The sequence below is a fragment of the Mirounga angustirostris genome, unplaced genomic scaffold (assembly GCF_029215605.1).
Source record: "Mirounga angustirostris isolate CCGP_5_RB_7025 unplaced genomic scaffold, mMirAng1.0.hap1 SCAF_9, whole genome shotgun sequence".
NCBI classification, from domain to species: domain Eukaryota; kingdom Metazoa; phylum Chordata; class Mammalia; order Carnivora; family Phocidae; genus Mirounga; species Mirounga angustirostris.
The window spans coordinates 38837635-38863717 of record NW_026991717.1 but is presented as its reverse complement, the minus strand read 5'-3'; the positions used below and the strand labels follow the sequence as shown (position 1 = coordinate 38863717).

The 26083-nt window shown below is 40.1% G+C and overlaps 2 protein-coding genes across 3 annotated transcripts in view; one reads left to right on the top strand and one right to left on the bottom strand.

Annotated features, from left to right (window-relative positions):
* AAGAB (alpha and gamma adaptin binding protein) overlaps positions 1-20664 on the bottom strand; it is a 54152-nt gene extending 33488 nt beyond the window's left edge. Inside the window, exons 1-4 of one of the 2 annotated variants that reach the window (XM_045899814.3) lie at positions 20508-20664; positions 3102-3292; positions 2864-2960; positions 2437-2526 (exon numbers count right to left, since the gene is read on the bottom strand). In XM_045899814.3, coding sequence (XP_045755770.1) covers positions 2437-2526; positions 2864-2960; positions 3102-3292; positions 20508-20580 — 451 coding nt within the window. In that variant the 5' untranslated portion in view covers positions 20581-20664. The remainder of the gene's footprint in view (positions 1-2436; positions 2527-2863; positions 2961-3101; positions 3293-20507) is intronic. The other variant, XM_045899815.3, reaches the window with a different exon arrangement.
* A 138-nt stretch (positions 20665-20802) lies between these two features.
* Positions 20803-26083, top strand: part of LOC123861063 (IQ domain-containing protein H) — a 61796-nt gene continuing 56515 nt past the window's right edge. The window contains exon 1 of the mRNA XM_064569719.1: positions 20803-20899. Within this exon, the coding sequence (XP_064425789.1) occupies positions 20849-20899 (51 nt within the window). The 5' untranslated portion in view covers positions 20803-20848. The remainder of the gene's footprint in view (positions 20900-26083) is intronic.

The window sequence follows — 26083 nt, the reverse complement described above, 5'->3', positions numbered from 1 at the left end:
ACAATTTCTTGATTAGAGGAAGATAGTTTAAGAGAAGTAAAATTACTATAACCATAGGTGTAGAGACAGGCAAGGGTCATTAAAAATAAAAACCAACAACTTAGTTTGGCTGGGTTAGTATTGGTACTATTTTGCTTCTGGAATTGAACTGATACTACTCAAAATAACAGGGCAGTAATCCCAGTTAGCATACTAATAAGCTGACATTCTTAGTTTGTAGATATGTATACGATGGAAATGAGTGTTATGACTGGATATGGTAAATGATGGCAGAAGTAGTTTTCACGTGGCTGAAGGAGAAAGTCTCCTAAGAGCTTATGGAGCACAATCCACATAGAACCTAGGGGCCTGGCCGGGCACAGAATTAGAAGTCAGAAAATCTGAACTGGAACTCAGGCTCGCTCTCTCTTTTTTTTTTTTTAGTATTTTATTTATCTTACAGAGAGAGAGAGAGAGCTCGAAGAAGCAGGGGGAGCAGCAGAGGGAGAGGGAGAACTCAGGCTCTATTACTTGTTAGCTATTTGATCAAGGGCAAATCATGTATGCTATTCTCAAAGAAAAGTGGGGCTGACGCCACTCTGCACACCTCTCCAGAGGAAAGAGGCGCTGGAACTGCCGATTTGCTGATGAAACCGCCCCCTCCAGGTGGGACTCACCGCCTAACACGGTGCCCAAGGGACAGCAGACACTCAGTACTGACTGAGGTGTGGATGGATCATCTGAAGAATATCAACCTACCAACCTAACAGAAATATGGCACGGATTAAACTGGAAATACAAAGATGAGTTTTATCACCATCAATGTTTAAATGAAGAAATAAAAGGCATGTTTACCTGAACTATGAGTGATTCAGTTCTTAAAAGGATAACTAACACTTCAGATGACAGAACCAGAAACCAAAAATATGGTCTGAAATAAAGAGCTAGCACCAGTAAGATGAAATCTAATCCAAACAAGCAGAAAGTCTCATACTGGTGTTAGGATACATGCATACAAAGCTTACAGTTTCTTTTTAAGAATTCTGGGGAGGATTTCATTACTTCATCTAAAGATATGTCAAAATCTATTTTAATATTAAGCGGAATTAATGCAAGAACATTGTTCAGACAAGGAGCAAGGAGATGTGTAGTGGTGTAAGGGAGAAGAAACTACAAAATAAAAACAGATTTAAATAAATGACTCAAATGTGCACTCTGCAGGACAACAGGAAGAAGATAAAATTCTAGTGTCAGAAATAAGCAGTTATGTACATGCTCACCTACACAAAACAAGGCCCAAGTTTAGGGGACCTGAAAGATATGGGAAGAGAAATTGTACTTGTTAATTTTCAATTATTATTAAAAATGTACAGGGAGAAAAATCAGCCTTTTTATCCTCTTCTTCTCTGGCAGGGTTTTATTCCCAAAGGTAACATTTTGGAAAAATTCTAAATAAGCCAGAATATAAAAAGAGATTTCTTAATCCCTTTCTTAAAAAAAAAAAAAAATTAGGTTTCATAGAACAATTACTTACACCCTATCTATGTACTTTAATTCAGATTGGTTGTCTCTTAGAATGCCTTTTGCAACAACTGGCATCCTCTCAACGCCACGTCCCTACCGGTCCCCTCACTACAAGCCCAGTGCCTTTCCCACTGCTACCTCATGGAGCAAGTGACATGTGAACAGTTACGATGCCACCACAATCTGGGAATTTCTAAACAGAAATAATCTCTCCCATCTCTGAAATACCACAGCACCAATATATTTTTTTTAAATATTTATGACATTCCACTCAGCAATTCAATTGTTCATGTATCTATTTCTCTCTTGTACTGGACTATAAGGTTTTGGTGGCCCAAAACCTGTCTTCTCTTGGTAGGTCCCACGGCACCTAGCACTGGTGTATACGGAAGGAAAGAAGCTGAGAAGAGGAGTGGAGGAAGAAACAGAAGGTCCAGAGTATCACAGAAGGCAGTTAAGTGAAGAGCTACCCGGGGGTGGGGGGCATTCTGGGTCTATTTTTGGTTCCACATGTCCAGAGGACATAAAAATAGGGCTGATATGCCCCTTAAGGTTCCTGGGAATTCAGCCTCAGGATGTGAGAAATTCAAAATAAGGAACATAAACTTTAACTATTTAGTGTATACATCAAACCCTCTTTTTTTGGCAGCGGACAAAGGATAAGAGATTGAGGAAACAACTAAGATTTAAGGTAGAAATCTTCTACCTTTATCTATAAGAAAAACAAACAATATTTGAAAAGTCCTAACATGTGGTAAAGCCAAAAAAATGGATTAATAGTAAGACCACACCAACGGGTTTTGCACAAATCTCTTCAAACAGATGAGGAAAAAATTTTTTTTGAATTTCACTTGGATTCTTCTTCCCTGGATTAAAATACTCCTTCATATCTGAACCCAAACGCCATGTTTCTCCTGACACATAAATACTTACCATCCTCCTCAGGCAACTCTTCTGGACTAAGTTCTACCAATTCAAAACCATGTTTGATACACCATTCTTGAGCTTTTTGTCGGTTTACACCTAATGTGCAAAAGAATCTTCATAAGTAAAAAATTTTTAAAACAGAATATTGCTGCAATACTCTCCATAAATCTCAGTGTTACCCTTAATGTAAGTTATTCTAAAGGCATCCAAAATAAATATAAAGAAAATGATTTCTCAAACCCAAAGTGTCCATTCTTAAAAAAATAAAGTGTAAATATTGCAAGATTCCAAAGAGAAATAGCTAAAAATACTTCTGTAAAGTAATATAATCACAGAAGACGTACTGTTCTAAGTTAAGAAAACAAAAGTATATTCTGTTTACCAAGGGACAGCAATTGTGTATACCCACCATGGTCCCGTCGGCATGCCTTACCATTTTCACACACTCTGTCACAGACCAGGATCATGACCTCAGGTAACCATGCTTCTGCCAATGGAAGCCATGAGGAAACACCATCAAGACCAGATTTCTAGAGGGAGGAAAAACAAACATACAAACAACCAGAAGAAGAGACCGTAAGAGAACTCATGGAAAAGGCTGGGGGGAGGGGGGACGGGAAGAGAGTACCAAGTAATTTCTTACTCAAGGTCCCTGGCGAACCAAATCTTACTTGTGTGCTGTCGAAGTAAACCACAAATGCTTGGACAGACTCCGCGATTTCTGCAGTGATGAGAAATTTGTTTGGCACCACACACAGATTGATATCTGCTGAATAGTATTTATTATCAATGGTCCAGGGATAAAACCTCACAGCATCATCAGCAGTCACTTCCACAATAAGATCTTCTGTTCCCAGGATATCTAAACAAAGGACACAATGTTACCATGGAAAGTGCAGCACCGATACACACTGGTCAAGTCTCTCAAAAAGATACCAGACTGGGGTGCCTGGGTGGCTCAGCCGGTTGGGCTTCTGACTCTGGTTTCAGCTCAGGTCATTATCACATGGGTCATGGGGTCGAGTCCCACGTCAGGCTCCACATTCAGCGGGGAGTCTGCTTGAAGGTTCTCTCCCTCTGCCCCTCCTACCACTCGCTCTCTTGCTCTTTCTCTCAAATTAATGGGTGAATCTTAAAAAAAAAAAAAAAAAAAAGATTACCAGATTAATATGGTGCTTCACCTACTTCTCTTTGTTAAGGATTTCAAAAGGTCTCCCATTTATCAGGGTATTTTCTTTTCAATCATTTGACTGTAAAAGTAATGGTGACATAATTTAACTCATTGGCTTTTGTTTTTTAAGAACACAAAAACGACTGTGACTAGATTAGATAGAAGACAAAATAGTCATGTAACCAAACACCCAGAAAAGAGCAAGAAGAAGAGAACGAATAACAGCTTACATTTATTTTATTGCTTACATACTTCATGTGAGATGGAAGCTTACAAGAATCTTCAAGAATCTGTAACTATTCTGTCCTTATTGCAAGCTACAAGGAAGGTAGCAGTAAGGCTAAGCCATTAATAAAATAAAAGCTACACATCTTCCTTGGGCCAAATGCTTATACATTAATTCAACTAATGATATAAAAGAATGGATACTGAAAATGACCCCAATTCCATTTATATTCAGCCTTGTTCAGATTCTTTGAAAGCCAACTCCAATTTTTGTTTGATAAGACACTTCTGGCATAATTTAAATACAAAACAGCCAAGCAAATTTAATTATTTAGAATATGCCTAAATCTTTCAGAAACCCATGTGCAGCATGGCTATAACTAACAAAATTCTTACAGTAAAAGCCAAGTCAATGAAGAACAAATAGAGATGAGGTCACGGAACCACTGAAGCAGTCTGCTTCCATAATGCCATAAAATATTCAGAAGTGGAAAAACATTAGAAATTGTTCTAACCTAAACTCCCATCTCTCACATCCATACCCACAACCTCCATTTTACACAGATGTGGAAAGTAAGCTTAGAGAAGTAAAATAACATGCCACTAAAACTGGGTTATTGTAAGAATATATGGTAAAATGGCCACAAACTCCTTTTCGACACAAACAAAGATGAACATAGAAAATATCCCTCCAAATCACAATTAGCAGGACACAGAAAACTAGAAGCTAAACTTTCGATTCCAGAACACTGCCATAGTTTTTGCTCAATAAAAAGATATGGGGAAATTACTTAGTCCAAAAGACTGCTAGGAATAATGTATAATAACATATAAAGTGTGTATGTGACATATGCATGCTTTTCATTGGTAAACTTTGATCATGTGGTTACTAGGAGGAACCAGTCTGAAAACAAAACCCCTTTTTAAAATTAAAATAGAAAACTAAATTTAAAATAGATTTAAGATTACATTTGACATACCGTGTATTGTGAAACTAACTTTCTTAAAATTTTTCACCACAACCACAATTGTTACTTTTTAATTACCATGAGATCTGTGCCCATATTTGAAAATCTGAGTTTATCTTGTCTCTTTAAGAAATCAACAGTTCTTGCTGCTTAATTTCTACCTAAAGTAATCTTTTACTAATTATCAATCAATTCCATAGCAACCAGCTACAGTGTCCTTCATGGAGCATTACGACAAGTTCAGGTAGGAAATAAGCAGGAAGAACAGATAAAGTATGACAACCAAAGATTCTGTTTTCATGTAAATGTCTCATAGGAAAAAGAAAAAAAACCCTCCTAGATCAAAGTCTATGTTGCATTCAAAGCTAGTCTTCCAAACTTCAAGCAGGTGGCAAAGCAATATGCCGATAAAAGCACATATGGTAGAAGGCAAACTAAACCAAGGGAAGTAGCAAAAAATGTATAAACCGATTTTTTTTTTTTAAGGGTAGGAGGAGCCACCAGATGAAATCAGTTTTCTTCATTCATGGGTAATTTTTTAAAATAACAAATTAAATGTTTTTTTTTAAAGTGGGGAAGCACAAACACAAAAGGTAAAATGTGTTAAGGGGCAAAGTACAGGGAGCATGGGACGAGGACTCCTACCATCATCACAACCAGTTCTTGATAGTTCCTAAATTGGTGGCACTGTTAAAAACTGGAAGAAAATTTCAGTTATGCTTTTCTGAAATACTATCTTCAACGAACATGAAAAAATAAAGTCCATGAAGGTGTCATCTACTTACTAGCTGCAATTTAAGATATTTAGATCCATTAAGGGTAGTTGGTTTTATTAATCAATGTGTAGAATACAAGACAACAAACCAATATGTGTTACTCAGAGCTCTTAAAAATTTTATATTGTCTCTGATTTTCAAATGAGGAAGATATTTACTGAACACACAGAAAGAAGCAATTTCTCTTTTCTCTAAACCTAGATGAGAACAGAATCAGTAAGCTGGGAAAACGAATTCCACCTTTTGGTGTTTTTGTAGCTGCGCGTGTGTTTTTTTTCTTACTCCTTGTGCTCCCTAGAATAACTTGATAGCTCAATTTACTTATCAGATTCTTTTATTTTTAAAATTTTATGTCTAATCAGAGACTTTCGGCAAGGCTGTATATGGACTTTATTATCACATCTGTGCCATCTCACAACTAGAGAAGAGTGACTGGTCTCATTCTTCTTGTCATCAATATCATAATGTACATTTTAATTTAAAAAATGTAAATGTCTACACTAAATATAGCTTTTCTCGCTCATCTTTTCTATTTGGTTTCAAACGTCTAACACATTTATTCTTTTCCAGATTAAAATAAAATTGCTCAAATGCTTATGCACATGACTAAGAGTTTCTGGAGATCAGCCAGGATTGTTTACTCATTTCACAGATGGGAACACTGAGGGCCAAAAAAAAAGAAGCCACTTGCCTGAAGGAGAAGAGCCTAAAATGAAATTCAGGTCACCAGCATTTTTTCCTTCTACACCAGTGCTCGTGATGTTTAGCATCTGAGCTAGATTACACTCAAGTGTCCAATGGTCACAAGCCAAAACTAACCTATGGGCCTACAGTATCCCCTGCTCTTTTAGGAAAATCAAAAAGAACAGCCAGAATAAGGGCACCAGAATATACGAGCCAAAACACAATTAACCCATTCAAAAACTGTGTATGGGTTGGGGGTATTTATATGTCCCAAGCTGAGTCATAGTGATCCTGTACGGGTTTTTTGCCAGACTTCCTAGAAAACCCTACAATGTTCTTTTGCCCTTCTTTGCCCTTTCCCAAGCTGACTTTTGATGTAGTCAAAATGATGCACAAGTAAAATCAAGAGCAGCTTCTCCCTCCTCCTGGTGGATGTTGGCCTGTCTCATTGCACTGTTGGCAGCCAGGTGGTGGAGCTGCAATACATCATTTTCTAAGAGACAAATACTAAATGATTAATTGCCAGTCTGTTACCACAAACTTGGTCTCACAGCTTAACATAGTTAATCTGTAACGTTTTCAGATGAGAAGTTAAATGTCAACCCAGTTCCAGTAGCAAGTATAAACCTTTCCCCCGGTTTTAAGTGCAAGTATAAAGCTCTTTCCCTGTTTGAGAAACTGTTATACATAGCCATCAATTCTCCAGCAACTCCTATTTATTTCTCACTTCTTTCATGAACTTATTTCCCCAAGAGTCCCACATGGCAAGTGAGTGACAAGAACAATTCAAGAGAGCTGAAGAAAGCTGCATGCCAAGGAAGCATGTCAGTTCAGCAACCCAACCACTCCTCTGTCTTCACGCCCGCTTCATGCTTCTTCTGTCCGTTGTAATGTTGCCTCCCTCACAGAGTGTAAAACTGGTAAGCAATCACATGGAAGGAGGCATTAGCTTTTTTTAGTTCAGAATCAGTAAGAGGTGATACTCTCCTTGGCGTGAATTAGGAAGCAAACTGAAGTTCCAAGGTGAATTTCCAGAACACTGAAAATATCCATTTTCAATCTCTCTCTCTCACACACACTCTACCCTTACCTTACCCCTCACCTATCCACTCCAACCAAAAAAGACAAAACAAGTCCATTCTATTGTGGTGTGTATGTGTGTGTGTGTGTGTTTTAAGTAGGCTCCACAGGCCCAGTGTAGGGCTTGAACTCACAACCGTGAGATCAAGACCTGAGCTGAGATCAAGAGTCGGCCGCTTAACCGACTGAGGCAGCCCAGGCGCCCCAAAAAAAGTCCATTCTAAATGAAGTGCATTGATACTACTTTGGATTATTCCTATCTTCTTCAGTCATAGAATTAAGGACACTTTTGATACCAGCAGAATTAATGTTCCCCTAACTAATCATGTCATTCTTTGTGAAGAGAAGTTGTCCAGTGGTTAAATCATATTTTCTGTGTCCAGAGGGAAATGAGAGCTGCCACTCCGAATCAAGATGATCCTTCCTTCCGGAGATCAGTACTCGCCCGGTTTTATTCTTTCTCACTGAACTGAAGCTGCCTTTACAGTGAGGTTATCATCACCTCCCACCCTAGATACAAGGGTCTTCCACGGTATCCAGTCTTCTGGGGACCTCCACTCTGTGCTGGCAGTACTAACCGCAACAAAAGAGGCCATAAAACAGAGACAGCTCAGACTTGGGATCAGACAGACCTGCATCTGAACGCTGGCCCTCTTTGAGAACGACAAATTAACCCCTCTGTGTCTCATTTCCTCAGTGGTAAAAGGGGACGGACACACACACACACACACACACACACACACACTTCTCAAATGGCTTCTTGCAGATTAAATGAAATAGTGCGTGAGAAGGTGCAGACAGGCACTGGACACAGAGTAGCCCTCAATAACGTCCCTTTCCTCCTCCCCAGGTCAAGTTTTTGCCTAGGGACAAGAGGCTAGGTCAGAGATGCACTGAGGGGAGCTGGTAAGAGAAAGTGGAATTAGGAAATCGCCACCTCCTTAAGCTGCTCTGGCCCCTCCCTTCCCAAAAGAGGCCTTCTCAAATTTTCTTTTCCATTGTTAAGGCACAGACTGAAACATTAGAGAGAGCAATTAGGAGAATTATAGGAGGCAGTAGAGTCTGACGTCAGCTGAAGGGGAAAGGAGGCATTATGAAAGAAAAGAAATGAGTAAAATGTGATTTAGGAAAAAAATATGAAAGCCAGAGTTTTCCTTAGCCAGCAAGGAAAGGCAGAGAGGGATCTTTAAAAATCATAATGGGTCCACACTGTTGCAACTCGTTAGGATTTTAGAGCCACGAGTTCATGAGAATGCCCTCCAAGGTGGGTGCTGCCAAGTAGCAGGTTATTCCCCAAGTACCACGGGCAGATCTGACTGCAGCGACGGAAAGGGCCACCACAGGGCCACCACAGCTGAAAGGTTCAAGCTGCAACCTTAGGGTCGGGGCTTTACACAGACGAACGTGGGGAAATTCTTATCCGCGATTCTCTGAGCGAGCGTCCTGCAGCCTCCGGGTGCACGCTATGCAGTGTCCGCTGCAGTGTGAAGGAGCGCGGGCTGGCGGGGGCCGTATTCAGTGGCGGACGTTAGAATCGCCGGGTCAGGGCAACAGAGCACGGCTGGAACAAGAGTACAGCGATTCTGGTCTGCTTACAACGCTTAATTACCTTTTCCGCTCACACTCCTCTCTGGTCGCCCTGGAAATTCACATCTCCTCCTGCACTGGGGCTTTTTATATCACAGTGGGAAAGTTTCAAAGTTGCAGCAGAGGAAATCTAACTCAGTCCTCCTCCTTTTCCTGAAGTTTACTTTCTCCCTGTAACCATCTGGAATCGGTCACCACAGCTTCATCTCAAAATAACTGGGGGTGGGGGAGGTGGGGGGCGGGGCAAATACTACATGGTCTGTGCCTGCCCTCAGAAGACCTCACAACGCAGTGCGACAAACGTGCACAAAAGACCAGGAAGAAGCTGGCGGGAAGGGGAGAGAGTGTATATGGAGAAGTGTTTCATGAGGGCCAAGGAGGAATCACCAGCCTCTAAGTCCTACGGGCTACACCCAAAGACCATCTTATCAACCCTGGCGGCACGGCCCACGGACAATTCCTACCTAGAGATACGGCAGAGGGACTTCTTTGAATTCTATTACTATTATTCATTCAAAATCACAGTTCTAGATATACATCTAAAGCTGCGGTTCTTTATGGGGGGGTAGGACGGGTGATTATGCCCTTCCAGGGGACATGTCAACATCTGGAGACATTTTTGGTTGTCACAAGTCGGGAGATGCTACTGGCATCTAGTGGGCAGAGGCTAAGAATGTTGCTAAACATCCTACAATGCACAGGACAGCACCTACACGACAAAGGATTACCTGGCCCAAAATGTCAACAGTGCTAAGGCTCAGAAACCCTGACCTTGTGGAACTTACGGAACTGACTTAGCTGTATTTACAAAACAGAATACAAGTTCTGGAATGCAAAGTTGGTTTTATTCTTTCTCACAGAACTGAAACTAGCCAGGCATTACAACCTCCTCAAATCTCTCTCTGATAAAATCTGTCTCAAGTGTCTTAGTTATTTTAACCATAAAAATTATTTGGCAATTAACCTTAGATGCTTTGAAAGTAATTTATGAATGGTGGTTTTCTGGAAAAAAAGAATACATAAGCCTAAACAGGACCATTATGAAATGAAAATACTTTTCACATTCAAATATTAATTTTTCAAACCTCACAAAAAATATCAATGTCTGCTCAGGATGACAAAAGTATCTGCAGCAGATGCTAATTTACTCTGAAAGAAGGTAAGCATGTCTGAGATGAATTTTCCAAAACAGAGTAAGTTTAATGAACAACAACTACTCTGTAGCTCCTGTGTTCAAATACTGAAAATAAGCCTGATCCATTGGAGAACACCATAAAGCTAATACAACCAATGTCCCGGGGCTTAAAAGTTCCTTCAAGAAGGGTAAAATGATTGGGCAACACATGATCAAAGGATCATGGGAAAAGAACACAATGACAGAGCGGATGCCATCAAAATTCAAAACGTTTGCATTTCCAAAGATACCATCAAGAAAACCAAAAGACAAGTCATAGAATGGGAGAAAATATATGTGAATTATATACGTGACCTATATCCAGAATATATAAAGTACTCTTACAACTCATTAATAAGACGACAAAAAACCCAACTTAAAAATGGGCAAAGATCTGAATGGACATTTCACCAAAGTAGATATATGAATGGACAATATGCACATGAAATGATTCTCAACATTATTAGTCATTAGGGAAATGCAAATCAAAACCATAGTGACATACTACTTCACACCCATTAGATTGGCTATAATGGAAAATACAAACAATAACAAGTGCTGTAGAAGATGAGGAGAAACTGGAACCCCCATAGATTGCTGATGGGAACATAAAATGGTACAGCCACTCTGGAAAACAGTTTGGCAGTTTCTTAAAATAGCACAGCAGTTGCTTTGAATTTCCATAACTGCATTACTTGTAATAGGCAAAAAGTGTAAACAACTCAATGTCTATCCATTGATGAATGAAGTGTGGTACGTCCATATAATGGCATATGAAGTACATGCTATAATATGGATGAATCTCAAAAATGTTAAGCTAAGTAAAAGAAGGCAGACACAAGAGACTACCTATTACAGGATTCCTTTTAAATAAAATGTCCACAAAAGGCAAATCTGTGAAGACAAAGTACATAAGTGGTTGCCTAGAACTGGGGGGTGGGAATGCGGAGTGACTGCAAATAGGCACAAAGTTTCCTTCTAGAATGATAGAAATGTTCTGCACCAAAACTAAGTGGATTTTATGATATTTAAATTATATTCCAATAAAGCTGCTAAAAAGATCATGGAAGCTGGAAGATGTCCTCATTTTACTGAGGAGGTAGGTGACTGAGGCACATGATGTTTTAGAGACAGAACAATGATGGCAAAGGTAAAAATACTGTAAATTATTTGTGGGAAGAAAGTTAACTTGCTTAAAGTCAAAATAGCCAGGAAAAGGGTAGAACTCAGTGCTCAATTCACAAAAAGTCTTCCCCCCCGCCAAAACCCCTGAACAACCCCAGTGGAATTCAGACAGAATGGCAATTTTCTTAGCTCAGCTGTTTATTACCAAATGATCACACATTTCCCTGCTCTGAGCATACAGATTTGGATTTTGATCCAAGGTTGATAATACTTTTCCCCATCTCCACGTAGAACCAGCCTTCAGGTCAGTGTGGAAAATTAAACCCTAAATAGGTGATTTGTTACTGAACCTACAACATCACACAGGCTCTCCGGGTTTCACAACTGTCCTCTTTGTCTTAACCTATGTCAATCTTGCTTTCTGGGTGAGTAATTATTAAAGATGTATTTGTGGTATGGTATCTGTGTGCACCAGCTCCAACACAAATACAATGTCATGTCCAGATTATCGTTCCTCCCGGACATATTCAAAACGATTTTCATACCTTAACCTTTTAAAAAATGGTTCTATATCAGATTTCATTATTTATGAAGCGTCACTATTTGCTGAGGAAATACACGGGGCAAGTTGTTTAAACCAAATGACCACTACATACTTTCTAGATGTTTTTACTTTTGCTGAAGCAACAACAAGCAGCTGAATGGCCCAGAAGTAAAGGTCTGAGTCTGGATGCACTTAGAATTGTCCAGGACGATACAAGGCTCTCTGTATCATACATGGTTCTGTGCAAGGTGGGTTAATGCATAATACTTTTCCACTGGTGTGTCTCCGTGTACTCTCCACCCTCTTTATTGGAATGCCATTTGTTGGGAAGGCAAACACCTTATAATCATTTCCCTCATCAACAATAACCTCACCCAAAAAGTCAAATTCTCTAGTCCACAAAGAAACGAACTGGACACCAATAAAGGTGTCTTAATTTAATTATTTAACCTATCATAGTTCATCTACTAAAGCTCTAACTACCATGAAGGAAAAAGTATACACTTAATTTAAGCCATAAAAGTTCTCATCTTAGTAGCAAAATATTTTACTGTAATTTCTCCTATCCCTACCTCCACTATGGATACATGTAGTTCTGGCTGTCAAGAAATTCATGATGTTTCATATATATAAAAGAACTACACTTGAATCTTGGCTCCCCAGTGTTTATGGGCTGAACAACCTTGGAAGATCACAACTTCGTTAAGCTTGGATTTCTCTCACTCACACACACACGTGTATGCTCACACTAGAAGGATAACATGGGCACATTCTGTAAGCTCCTTTGGGTCTGGAGAGAATATGAACTTGTATTTAATCTTTTTCCTCCTTAGGTTGAAGACTTAACATCCCTCTTTTATTCAAGATAAAAAATCTTAAGCCCTCTTTTACTGTTAATTGAAAATTTAAAAATATATTATCATAGCTAAAAACAATCCTCTATCCCACTACCAGCTGAAATCACTGCTTTAGTCTGGCCACTTATTGTATCATTCTGTGATGACAACCTTAAACTGTTCGTGGAAGATCTTGTTAGCCCAATCATTCTTCCTTTGAAGAAAATAAAGCCTTGGAAATATATAATCAAATCAAAGGCAGAGTCGTCCTACCACAACAAAATAGACAACTTTGCTTAAGCAAAAATTATAACTCATTCCCAGAGTAAAAGGCTCTACTCAGAATACTAAAGCAGCTACAGAAAATACAAATTTAAAAAATCCAAGCTTTTATCCTCTTCCCTGTTGGACAATGTGGGTCTGCTAAGCTGTACGATAAGCCCCTACCTTTGAAATAAGAATGTTCTCCTTAGTAAATTACTTTATGATCCTTCTGTAAGGACAGGGGTCTGATAGGCCAAGAAACAAACACCCGGTCTTGAAGAAGAATGAGCATTTCCCAAAGAAACGATGTCATAAGTGATGGCTGGTTTTGCTTGTGTAATTCCCCAAAGCCTAGTTTACCCATCATATATAATTGAGCTACCTGGTTCTGCAGTTTTAAGGACTAAGGACTAGAGCACTGTTTCCATGGCTAAGTGCATCTGAATTCCAAACACAAAAAGTCAAATTCTCCAATCCAAAAGTGGAGTGTCTACTACAACTTTAAAATGTGACATGGATGGATCTAGAGGCTATTAGGCTATGGGAAATTAGTCAGAGAAAGACAAATACTGTATGATTTCACTTCTATGTGGAATCTAAAAACCAAAACAACAAAAACAGAAACAGACTCATAAATATGAGAACAAATTGGTGGTTGCCAGAGGGGAGGGGTTTGGGGAGATAGGCGAAATAGGTGAAGGAGATTAAGAAGCACAAACTTCCAGTTTTCAAATAAATGTCACCGGGACAGAAAGTACAGCATAGGGAATATAGTCAGTAATATTGCAATAATTTTTTATGGTGACAGATGGTAACTACACCATTGTGGTGAGCATTTTGTAATGCTTATAACTGTCAAATCATGAGGTCGTATACCTGAAACTAATATATGTGAACTATATTTCAATTAAAAAGAAATCCTCAATCCTGGGAAAATCAAGATAGTTGTCCTAAAGGGAGACCCAAATCTCAGCTGGGCATAGTCTTCCCATCTAAAATGAGGGAAAGAATTTTCACCTCCCCCTAGTCCAGGGAGGTTTCTCTAGGACCAGGTCCCTACTTAACTGCAAATCCCTGGGAGAAAAGCAGAGGAAAACAATGCTGTACTGATTTTCCAGTTGCCGGGGAGCTGTGGAAACCAGGTGACCAGGACCTGGGGCCTGAGCCTTGGTTAAATCCTGGAAAAATGTAGAAAGTCTTATGTGGACTTGCTAAATTCAAATTAGTGAGAAGTTTTAGCTCTGTTCCAAGCATTATTCTCCTAAGAAAGCAAAGGACCACAGGCTAAATCCTCTTATCCCTTCAGCCTTCAAAGAGAACCCCCTTAGCTCAGCTGCCGCCTCTCTGGTGCCTTTCCCGTTTTCAGTTCCCCTATCTTGAGTTAACTGAGAGCAGGACTGGTTAAGAGGCAGTTCCTAGAGCCAGACTGCCTGGGTTGAAAACCTGGTTCAGCTATTTGGCCTTTAGCAGATTACTTAATTTCTCTGTGTTGCAATTTCTTTGCAAAATGAGAAGAATGATCGTAACAATAGCATTCAAACGTTCTAACAGTTAAACAGATTAGTACACGTTAGTACACATGCTCAGAATACAGGTTGTCAAACTTTTTCAATAAAGGGCCAGACAGGAAATATTTTAGGCTGTGGGCCATATGGTCTGTGGTCCAACTATTCAACTCTGCAAAGTAGCTACAGACAAAATATAAACAAATGGTCACGGCTGTATGCCAATAAAACTTTATACAAAAACAGGACCAGGAACCAAAGACTGGAACGAGCCCAGAAGTGCATCAACAGGTAAATAAATTGTGGCACATCCTTACCATGGAACACTGCTCAGCAGTCAAAAGGCATTACTGACACACACTATAGATGAATCTCTAGGGAATTATGCTGAGCGGGGGGGGGGGGGGGGGGGGGGACCCAATCCCCAAAAGTTAAATCTACTCTATGGTTCCAATTGTGTAACATTTAAAAAAAATTTTTTTAAAGATTTTACTTATTTATTTGACAGAGAGATGGAGAGCACAAGTAGGCAGAGAGGCAGGCAGAGGGAGAGGTAGGCTCTTTGCTGAGCAGGGAGCCTGATGCGGGGCTCGATCCCAGAACCCTGGGATCACAACCTGAGCTGAAGGCAGATGCTTAACCGACTGAGCCACCCAGGCACCCCTGTATAACATTTTTGAAATGATAACATTTTGGAAATGGAGGATAGTAGTGGTTGCCAGGGTTAGGGATAAAGACTGGGGGCATAACCTGGACGAGAGGTGGGTGTGGTTATAAAAGAGCAACACAAGGTATCCCTGTGGTATTCAGTATCTTGACTGTGGTGGTAGATACACAAACCACAGGTGACAAAATTGTGTAGAATACATACACACACACAAATGAGTAAAAGTCAAACTGGGGAAATCTGAGTAAGATTGGTGGATTATATTAATGTAAACAGGCTGAATGTGATATTATACTACAAAAAAGGGGGGGGCAGTTTTAAAAAAAAATGCACACACAAAAATTAAGAATGCCAGAGGTAAGAAGCACCATACAATCTAACATAAAAATAAGTAACATGGTAACATAGAATTTTACATCTAGAAGGGATGGTAGAGATGGTCTTGAACAACTTTCTATTTTTAATGTTAATCCTGCATAGGAGTGACCAATATATAATATGCCTCTACTTTGAGTACACTCAATTGAGAAAATAAAAATCCAGACACTGTTCAAAACTATTGGGCATACATAATGCTCTTTTTAAAATATAGGTCCTCTGGACAAAGATATTTTTTTTCTTCACTCAGAATTAAGACTCCAATCCTCCTAAATGGAAATGCAAAACCCTCTATTTAAAACACCCTATTTTAAAACCCTCTTTTAGGGGTTAATCTTCCTTATCATTTCTTACACCAATGCCACCATCTTAAATTTAAATAGTTCTGATTGCTAAGGAATTCCAACACATTTCATTCATGTATTCCATGCATACCAATCCTGGATGTTAACATATGCTCCAACACTTAGTACTTGAGCACTTTGGGCAAGTCACCTGGTATTTCCAAGCCACAATTTCTTCATTTATAAAATGGAGATAACCTGACTTCATGACTTCACAGGGATACAAGAACCAAATTAAAAGACGTGAGAACACGTTTGAGAAGAGTACTGATACACATACAAATGTTTGCTATGATTGTAAGATCTCCAAATTCCCACATTTCACTGAAAGAAATAATTTTGCTCCAAATGTTCAGATGTAGAACCTGAATGGCTTACAGTTGCTGAGTTGGCATTACACGCTTCAACATCATCAAGCAAGTCTCCAGGGACTTTTCTATCTACAGCTCCTTCTAGGAGTAGAAAAAAGTCTTGAGTCCTCAAAAAATTAAAAATTACCGTAAGATCCAGTAATTCCACTACTGGATATTTAACGGAAGAAAACAAAAATGCTAATTCAAAAAGATACACGCATCCCTATGTTTATCGCAGCATTAACAACAACAGCCAAACTATGGAAGCTGCCCAAGTGTCCACTGATAGATGAGTGGGTAAAGAAGATGCGGTGAATTTATATACAATGGAATATTATTCATCCATAAAAATGAATGCAATCTTGCCATTTGTGATAATATGGATGGATCTAGAGGGTCTAATGCTAAGTGAAATAAGTCAAAGAAAGACAAATACTATATGATTTCATTCATACACAGTATTTAAGAAACAAAACAATAAAGAAAAAAAGATAAACCAAAAAATAGACTCTTAACTTATAGAAAACAAACAGATGGTTACCAGAGTGAAGTGTGTGAGGGGATGGGTCACATAGGTGAAGGGGATTAAGAGTACACTTATCTTTTTTTTTTTTTTTTAAAGATTTTATTTGAGAGAGTGTTCCAGCACGAGAAGGGGGAGGGGTGGAGGGCGAGGGAGAGAGAATCCTCAAGCAGACTCTGGGCTGAGCCCGAGGAAGAGGCTCAGTCTCAAGACCCTGAAACCATGACCTGAGCCAAAATCAAGAGTCAGATGCTTAACCGACTGAGCCACCCAGGTGCCCCAAGAGTACACTTATCTTCATGAGTACTGAGTAATGTACAGAATTATTAAATCACTATACTGTATACCTGAAATTAACATAAATATGGTATGTTAACTATACTGGAGTTAAAATTAAGTAGAAAAATAAAGTTCCTTCTATGAAAGTAGAGTAAAATGTTACAACTTAGGTATTTACATTTTAATACTTTCACTAGTGGCGCACATACTTTTACTACGTCCCTCTTAAGGGCAGGAAGAGTACCTTGTCATTTTAGCTACACTAACTGGCACAGAGACCAGCTCTGTGCTTAATATCAGAATACTCTTTTCCAGAACAAAAGTGAAATCTTCATATGAATATATATGAGGTGGAAAGAGGTCTGGCCCTGGAATACAGTCACTTGCTCTCATACCACATGCAGCCTTTCCTGAGGCCCTCCAGCATCCTGAGCCTTCATTTCCCTTTAAAAGTCTACAGTGTAATTGTGTAAGACTGATGAATCCCAGACCTGTACCCCTGAAACAAATAATACATTATATGCTAATAAAAAAAAAAAGAAAGTCTACAATGTAAGTCTGTAATGCCCTTTTATCTGATGTCAGACACCCACCCAGAATACTGAAAATAAGGCCTTTGAGTGACAAAATGAAAAAGTTTTTCACAAAATCCATGCATGCACTTTATCCATAGCAGAGGCCTGTTGATTTTTAGTTCATGTGTATTTATAACAAACTTGGTTATTTGATTATGAAATATTTCCTACTGGGTAAAAGCAGTAAAACAGATCAGATGCTGAAAGAAACTGGAGAAACCTTAAAGTTCCTCTTCCTGATGAATGAAATGAAACCAAACCTTCCCAAAAAACATCAGATTCAATTCAAAATCATACTGTGGCCTAATATCACAGAACACTTGACAAACATCATTCATTATGGTCATCTTTATCTCTTACATCAAAATTAGACTCAATTCATGATTAATTTAATGCAATCTTTAATTATAATAAAACAGAACGAATGCTCAGCAAATACTGCAGTCTAGTGCTACCTACCCTTTCCCTATCAATAACCTGGGAAGAAAGGATAAAGCCCTCTGTTACAGTTCACTTCTCCTTACAAGTAATGTCTTCACTAACTGCTCTTATTTTTTCCCTACACAGCATTAATGGAATCACAAAGGAAAGGCCACCTAATTTTAATAAACACAAAAGTTGGCTTTTGATGTATCTAAGAGGGATTTTACATATAGAAACAAAGTGGATTATTTTACAGAATTAATTTTACCATAAGGATGCTAATGTACTTTAAAGAAATACAGTGTTACTATTTGCCAACTATAGGTCATCAGCTCCTTCAAGGAAGTGACCATGTCTGACAATTCTGATCCTTAAATCGCACAAGGGGAGTACCACAGCCATCAGAATACTTAACAAATATTTCTGAGATTGGCTTTGAAAGGACTTTTATATATCAGTAATGGAAATCCAAATGCATGTAATTATTTTATAAAGTTAAATACACCAAGGATTTTAAGAATCTTGAGCAAATTTTATGTTCACTAGAGGAAATATATGATGGAAAGTAATTTATATTACATCATAAATTATGTAATGTTAAATGAAAAATATCAGGATAAAAATTATACATAAGGGCACCTGGCTGGTTCAGTCAGTTAAGCGTCCGACTCTTGATTTCAGCTCAGGTCATGATCTAAGGGTCGTGAGATCAAACCCCTCCACACCCAGGGCTCTGTGCTGAGCATGGAGCCTGCTTATGATTCTCTCTCTCTTCCCCACCCCCCCAAAAAATATATATATATACACAAAACAGTATATGTAAAATTTAAATATAAAGTATTTTATACATTTTATAAATGTGTTAATCATACTTGCATATATTTATACATTTAAAAATAAAAATATTTTAAATTTTTATATACAAAATATAAAAACAATGAATAAAACAAAAATTATATATAAAATCGTAGGCTAAAAATTAGGTGTGAAATGCAATTACAATTTTTTTTTAACATAAGTACTGGGAAAAAGACTGAAGGAAATGCACAGAAATGTTCACAGTATTTGTGTTTGGGTGATGAGACCATGGCTGACATTCTCTTTTCTTGATAAGCTAAATATTACTTAATGCACTACTTTTACAATGAAACAATCTTTTAAAAAGAAAAGAAAGGGAGGGCGCCTGGGTGGCTCAGTTGGTTAAGCGACTGCCTTCGGCTCAGGTCATGATCCTGGAGTCCCGGGATCGAGTCCCGCATCGGGCTCCCTGCTCGGCAGGGAGTCTGCTTCTCCCTCTCCCGCTCCCCCTCTTGTGCTCTTTCTCTCTCTCACTCTCTCTCTCAAATAAATAAATAAAATCTTTAAAAAAAAAAAAAAAAAGAAAGGGAATAAATGGGAAGGAGCACTACTAAGGGGTAAGAAAAAGGCATAGAGCAGTTACTTTATTTAGTAAGTGCTATAATTAAATTTCTACCCTGGCAAAGAACTTTTTAAGTGCTCACAAATGATAACTAAGTTAACAGAATATTTGTGTTGGAGGGATGTCCTAATTCTGTCATTTGACAGGTACAGAAAAAATATATATAGCTGTGCGATGCTTTACAGTTTACAAAGTGTTTTCAAAATGTCACCTGTCCCTCAAATAATCCTGAGATAGGCTCATATGCCCCATTTTTAGGACCAGGAAACTGGGGGTTAGAGAGATAATATGCTTTAATAATAATGACTACCATTTATCGAATGCTGACTCTATGCCAGCCTCTGGGTTAAGCACAACAATCCTGTGAAAATCATCACCATCTCACAGATAAGAAAACTGAAGGGTGGAGGTTAAGTGTGCTTACTATCACACAGCTGAGAGTCACTGCTCTGACTCAATGCCATGCATTTAAAACAGGTGTCTTGGGTTCCAATCAACTTCACAGAATCCTTTACCGAAAGAGTTGAGCCTAGGACCCAGTCCCATGCTCTGTCTACTATACTGGTCTTGCCTAAGGTTTCTTTTAAGAGTTATAGTTTGACAGCCACCATGAAGGTCCAGAGGCCAAGACACTGGGCCCAGAAACACCCAAAAGCTAATGTTGCCCGAGAGCCTACGCCTCAGGAGGAAAGCAAGGCAGAGAACTGGAGTGGAGGGGACAAGGCTAACTCATGTATATCAAGGGAGAGCCAAAAGGAAACCGAGTCTCCACCTCAGGAGCAGGGACCGCAACCAGCTTTCTGCACCTTACACCCGGCTAACTCGGTACAATGTCCAGAGCGCCTTTGGGTTCATCCCCAAGGAGCCCGCAACAACCCATGAGCTGGGCGGGGCAGGGATGAGTCCTACTTTGCAGAAAAAGCTGCAAGAAAAGCAACAGCGCGCCGGGAGGGCAGACAAGCAATGAGTGTGAGAGCTAGGGGGAAGACAGCTGCGGGGCCTGGACACCCGGACCGGGTCTGAGCGGCACCCGAGGAGCTGTGGCCCCCGCCCAAGAGAGGACAAGCCCAGGGCCCGTAGCGGCGACAAAGGCCGAGAGGGAAACCGCGGTTCTGAGGCCACCGCCCGCCCAGACTCGGGTGTTTTGGACGTCGGCCCAGGAGCCCCGCTACTCACGCTGGACCAGCCGGTCTCCGGAGAAGGTGGAAGAACAGCTGGTGACAAGCGCACAGGGGACGCCCGCAGCCATAGCTGCGCCCGCGAGCCAGTTCCGTCCCAGCGCCGCTTCCGCCTCGGGCTGCACCACGGCCGCCGGCGCGCGGGGGAGACGCGCAAGGAAGGGCGCGTTGACGGGAGGAGCCGGCTACCCTGACTCCTCCCACACCCCCTCTCCGCCCCCGACGTAGAACAGGCCGGGCTGCGCGTGGGGTTGCCATGGGGACGAGCGCTCTCCGCCCCTGGCCTCGGCGCCTGGAGACCGCTCCTCCTCCGGGAGGTAGCCCTCCCCGGCCCCGGCCATGGCACGGGAGACTGAAAACTACGACCCCATCGGAACCATCCTAATCCAGGTGGGAAACGGGCCGTTCCGGGCGCTGCTAAGACACTTCCGAGCGAGGCCCAGCAGCGCCGATCCGCTCGCGCCCACCTTTTAGGAGCGCCGCCCCCAGACTGCCACCAGCGTGAGGAGGGCACTGCCCCTCCGAGAACCCCCAAATATGCCCACCCGGACCTCGGCCACGAACCTAACGCGCCCCCCGTGCCTTACCCTGGAGGTTGCGCCCCAGAAGCTCGACCGTTCCGCCTCTGGTAAAACTCCAAAACCATACACCTCACCCCAGAACCTTGATTTCCGAAAATCCATCTCACACTGAGGCACCATTTTAAGATGTTATGTTCTGAAAAATTTGAACCCGTGATATGGGGGAAATACAAGTCAGACACTTTGGGGAAATGGTAAGAAATCTGGGGAGAAGTTGAAATATGTAAACCACTTTTCTTAAGCACCTAAATTTTTTGGATCTCAAAGTACCTTGCAAATAATTAAGTTTGGGGGATGTAATATACAGCACGGTGACTGTAGTTAGTAATACTGTACTGTTACATTTGAAAGTTGCTAAGAGAATACATCCTAAAAGTTCTCATCATAAAAAAATTATAACTATGTATGGTTATGGATGTTAACTTGTGCTCATTTTTGCAGTTTATACAAATATTGAATAATTATGTTGTATACCTGAAATATAATGTTATATGTCGATTATATCTCAAATAAATAAATGAATTAAATAAAAGTCCCTTGCTTGGGAACACACACAGGAAAATATATTAAAGATAACTTGGATTGCCTATCAAGTTAAAATTTTGAATATAGAAATGTGCCCAAAAAACTCAGGGAAATGACTCAAAAAAAAAAAAGTCTTAACTTCAGTATAACTCAGTTTGTGACCATTATACTTAGATTTTTCCCACAAAAATTTTGTTCTTTCACATTTACATATGGTAGTTTTAAAACATTTCTGCATAAATCATCACTTTTAACTTGTATTTAGCTCCATTTATCTAAGGCTTGAAGTAATTTGCCTAAATTCACTCTATTCGGACTCTCACTCAGATCTGCAATGGATTTTCCTGCCAGGAGATTGGTCTCTTAACCTCCCATCTAGGAGAGACTTCTTTAAATGCATCTTTTTTTTCTTTTTTAAAGATTTTATTTATTTATTTGTCTGAGAGAGAGAGAGGGAGAACAAGCAGGAGGGGAGCAGCAGGCAGAGGGAGAAGCAGGCTCCCTGCTGAGCAAGGAGCCCCATCTGGGACTCAATTCTAGGACCCTGGGATCATAACCTGAGCCGAAGGCAGACGCTTAACCGGCTGAGCCACGCAGGCGCCCCTTAAATGCATCTTTTCCAAAATACAAATGTCTAAACTCACCAATTTCATAGAGTTCCCCACTATGAATAATACCCAAATCTTCTTATCTCACTTTCTGTTATCCTGTCACTAGCACCCTAATGAATTTAGCAAACTGCAAAATCTGAGGGACCAGTCCCCATAAAACTGGCCTCATTTCTACTCCAGCCTAAGTTCAGAAGTCCCCAGAATCAACTTCACTCCAGGCCTGCTGTCTACAAATTTGGGGGCCCTGACCACCTTCACACTGGCTAATTTGCTAGAGCAACACAGAATTCAGCAAAGTGCTATGCTTACAATTAGTGTTATAACATCGAAAGGATACAAATTAAAGCCAGCCAAGGAAAGGCATGCATAGGGCAGCATCCAAAAGGAATCCAGATGGAGCTTCCAGTCATCCTCTCCCCATGGAGTCATTGATGGTTTTATCTCCTTCCCAGCCATGATGTGTAACAATATACACGGAGTATTGCCAACTAGGGAAGCTCGCCTAAGACTTCGATGTCCAGAGCTTTTACTGGGACTCAATCACACACTGCCCATGTTCTGACCTTTCATATCTGACCATTCCCAGAGGTCACACTAATGCCTTCAGTCCCTAGTTCCTCTAGAGGTTGGAACAGATACGGTGTGGCTCAAGGCCCCCAGCATAAATTACATTGTTAGACTGTCTGGTGACCAAAGCCCCCAAGCAAAGACACCTATCAAGCAGGACACTCCAGGGCCCTAGAGATCACCTCCTGATATCCAAGGGCAAAGGTCAGAACTCTCATTGGGAAAGGTTGATTCTTTACTACTTATACCCCCTCTAAATCCAGGGCCCATGTTTATAGGCTCCAAATAATTGGAACACTAATGGAGACTCCTACCCAGAAACAGCAAGTTTTCCCCCACAGTATACTTCGCGTTGACTGCAGAAACAATTAGGTTACTCCTTAGTTTTCTCTATTTCTTCAGACCTGGAACATCTCTAAAAAAGAGAATGGAATCTGGGGAGAATTCTCACACCTAATTTCATGCTTTCCCTTGAGAGAATTCTTTTCCCAGGGCTGCTCCCCTTGTGGTTTGGAATAGTGTAGAATAGGGTATCGACTGAAAAGCCGGAAGGCTTTTCACTTCAGAGTAGGATCCAAAGCTAGCTGTTTGATCAACCTAGGATACAACATTACAGTATCAGTGTCTGTTGTCATTGGGTTATAACAGGGAACAGGAGAGCTAAGAACAGTCATATCCATGCTGATCAACACCCCCATATGCTAAAAAGGGTTATTCTGTACACAGTAATTGGAGGGCCATGTAGAGAAAGCAAGCCTACGTGTCAACCTGATTATTGATGCTGATCTCTAGATACAGTAGAACATTCTCCCTGGTAATATGGAGAATATATATAACAAGGAAATGAGGAAGACTTTCCCTACTTTCTCACCAAGTCCGGAGTATTTATGAGCATACAGCACTACTCTCCGGCACACAGCATGGATTCCACTGCTGCCTGGGGTGATGATTTATGTCCTTCAAACATGCTACCGATAAGCAGTACATCTAGTGGAAAGCACTTTGTGGGGAGTCAGAATACTGAGGTCTGACCTTGGCAATGACATTCTCCCAGGTGGGTAACTTTAGGCTAATCATTTCACCTCTCTGGGCCTAAGTTTTCTCTTCTGTAGGATACATAGCTTGAATTAGTCCACCTTGGACTCTAAATTGACCCAATTCCCCAAAGCTACATAATTTCTTTTTATCATAAAGTGACCTTCCTTTATTATCAGCCTAGACAACCAAATTGTTTCTATCAATTTATATGTGTGATATATAATTATATTATAAATTTATATGTATTATATATAATATTTATACATATACATGCAAAGTTGCCAGAAAACAGAGGTACTTCAAATCTCTACCTGCTTCACCCTAAATCAGGCCTGTGTTTCAATCAGATACAGTAAGCAACTTTAGACCAGTGAGTCTCAAAGAGTGGCCTCAGGACCAGTATCTTCAGCACTGGCTGAGAACTCGTGAGAAATGCAAATTCTCAGATCTCATTTCAGACCTACTAAATCAGGAGTTCTGGGGGTAGGAGCCCAGCGATCTGTTTTTATAGCCCTTGAAGATAACTCTGATGCATGCTCAATTCTGAGACCTTCTACCTTAGATAGTACTGTAAAATATAAACTGTAATATGATTTTCAAGAAAAATCCCAATAATCAAAGCTAACAGTATTTTCTGGGTATTGTGCATAGTTCTAAGTGCCGTGCATATTTTGATTCATTTAATCCCCTACAACAAAGCTATCTGATAAGGACTATTATTATTTCACATTATGGAAAAGAAACAGATCAAAGATGAGTATTGTGGGTAGACCCGTATACGTAGAAAATGCAAGCAATCTTCTCAAACCCTTTCAGTCTGTCAACCTGATATAAAAAAGAAAGTCTTCCCTTGCCCCTTTTTGCTCCTCTCAATATTTAAATCCTGCCTTTTCCACTGAATTTTCACCAACATTTAGCTTTGTAGATTTATAAATACATGTTTGTATATTTGTAGATATTATGCACATACTGGTTAATGGTTAAACATGAAGGCTCTGGATTCAGACTGCCTGGATTCAAATAGTCCACCAATTAACCTGCTATCTTACCTGGCACAGGGTACTTAACCACTTTAAACCTCAGATTCCCTCAAGTAAAAATAAAGATGATAATATGAACTCCCTCTTAGGAGTCTTGTAAGGGTCAAAATATTGGGTAACATAATGTGTAACACTCAATAGATGTGAGTTGTTATTAGATCTGGTCTCTTTTAATATTACTTAGTTTTCTGTTCATTTCTTTGTCTTTTTAAGAGTAACCTACTTTTTACTGGAAGAAAAGGAAAAAATTAATTTTAGCCTATCTTTTTTAACCAGGCTCAGTCCTGGGGCGCCTGGGTGGCTCAGTCGGTTAAGTGTCTGCCTTTGGCTCAGGTCATAATCCCAGGGTCCTGGGATCAAGCCCTGCATCAGGCTCCCTGCTCAGCCAGGAGGCTGCTTCTCCCTCTCCCTCTGCCCTGCACCCCCCCCCCACCTTGTGATATCTCTCTCTCTCTCTCTCTCTGTGTCAAATAAATAAATAAAATATATATATATATAAAAACCAGGCCTACTCCATTCTTTTTTTTTTTTTTAAAGATTTTATTTATTTATTTGAGAGACAGAATGAGAGAGAGAGAGAGAGAGCATGAGAGGGGGTAGGGTCAGAAGGAGAAGCAGGCTTCCTGCCGAGCAGGGAGCCCGATGCGGGACTCGATCCCAGGACTCCAGGATCATGACCTGAGCCGAAGGCAGTCGCTTAACCAACTGAGCCACCCAGGCGCCCTGTGGCCTACTCCATTCTTAACTAAAACTTTATGGGTGATGCTATAGGGCAAATAAGGTATGCTTTGTTTCCCTGTTAAAAGTGGATCTTTTGGATATCCCATTTTACCTAGCACAGGATTAGGTCCATTAATCCTGGATGACTGGATAATGATCTACTCATTAATTCAGTCTCCAATAATGTTCATCCTATTCAAAACTGAAGGGAGCTGGACTAACATGCACTATTATTTAGAAAGAACAATAGATGATACAAATTGATAATATTTTGATAAAATATCTAAAATACTTGAGAAAAAAATCTTTAAATACAAATAATCAGTGTTCTAATTATAAACTCATTGCGTGACTTATTATGAAAACATGTGCTTTGTATGTCTAGATTTCCCAGGACAGTTCTGTGAATATTCTGTTCCACTGTCTGATCACGTACCAAAGCCCATGTTCTCATTTTTGGTTCAGGACATGTGATTACTATCTCTACACAGA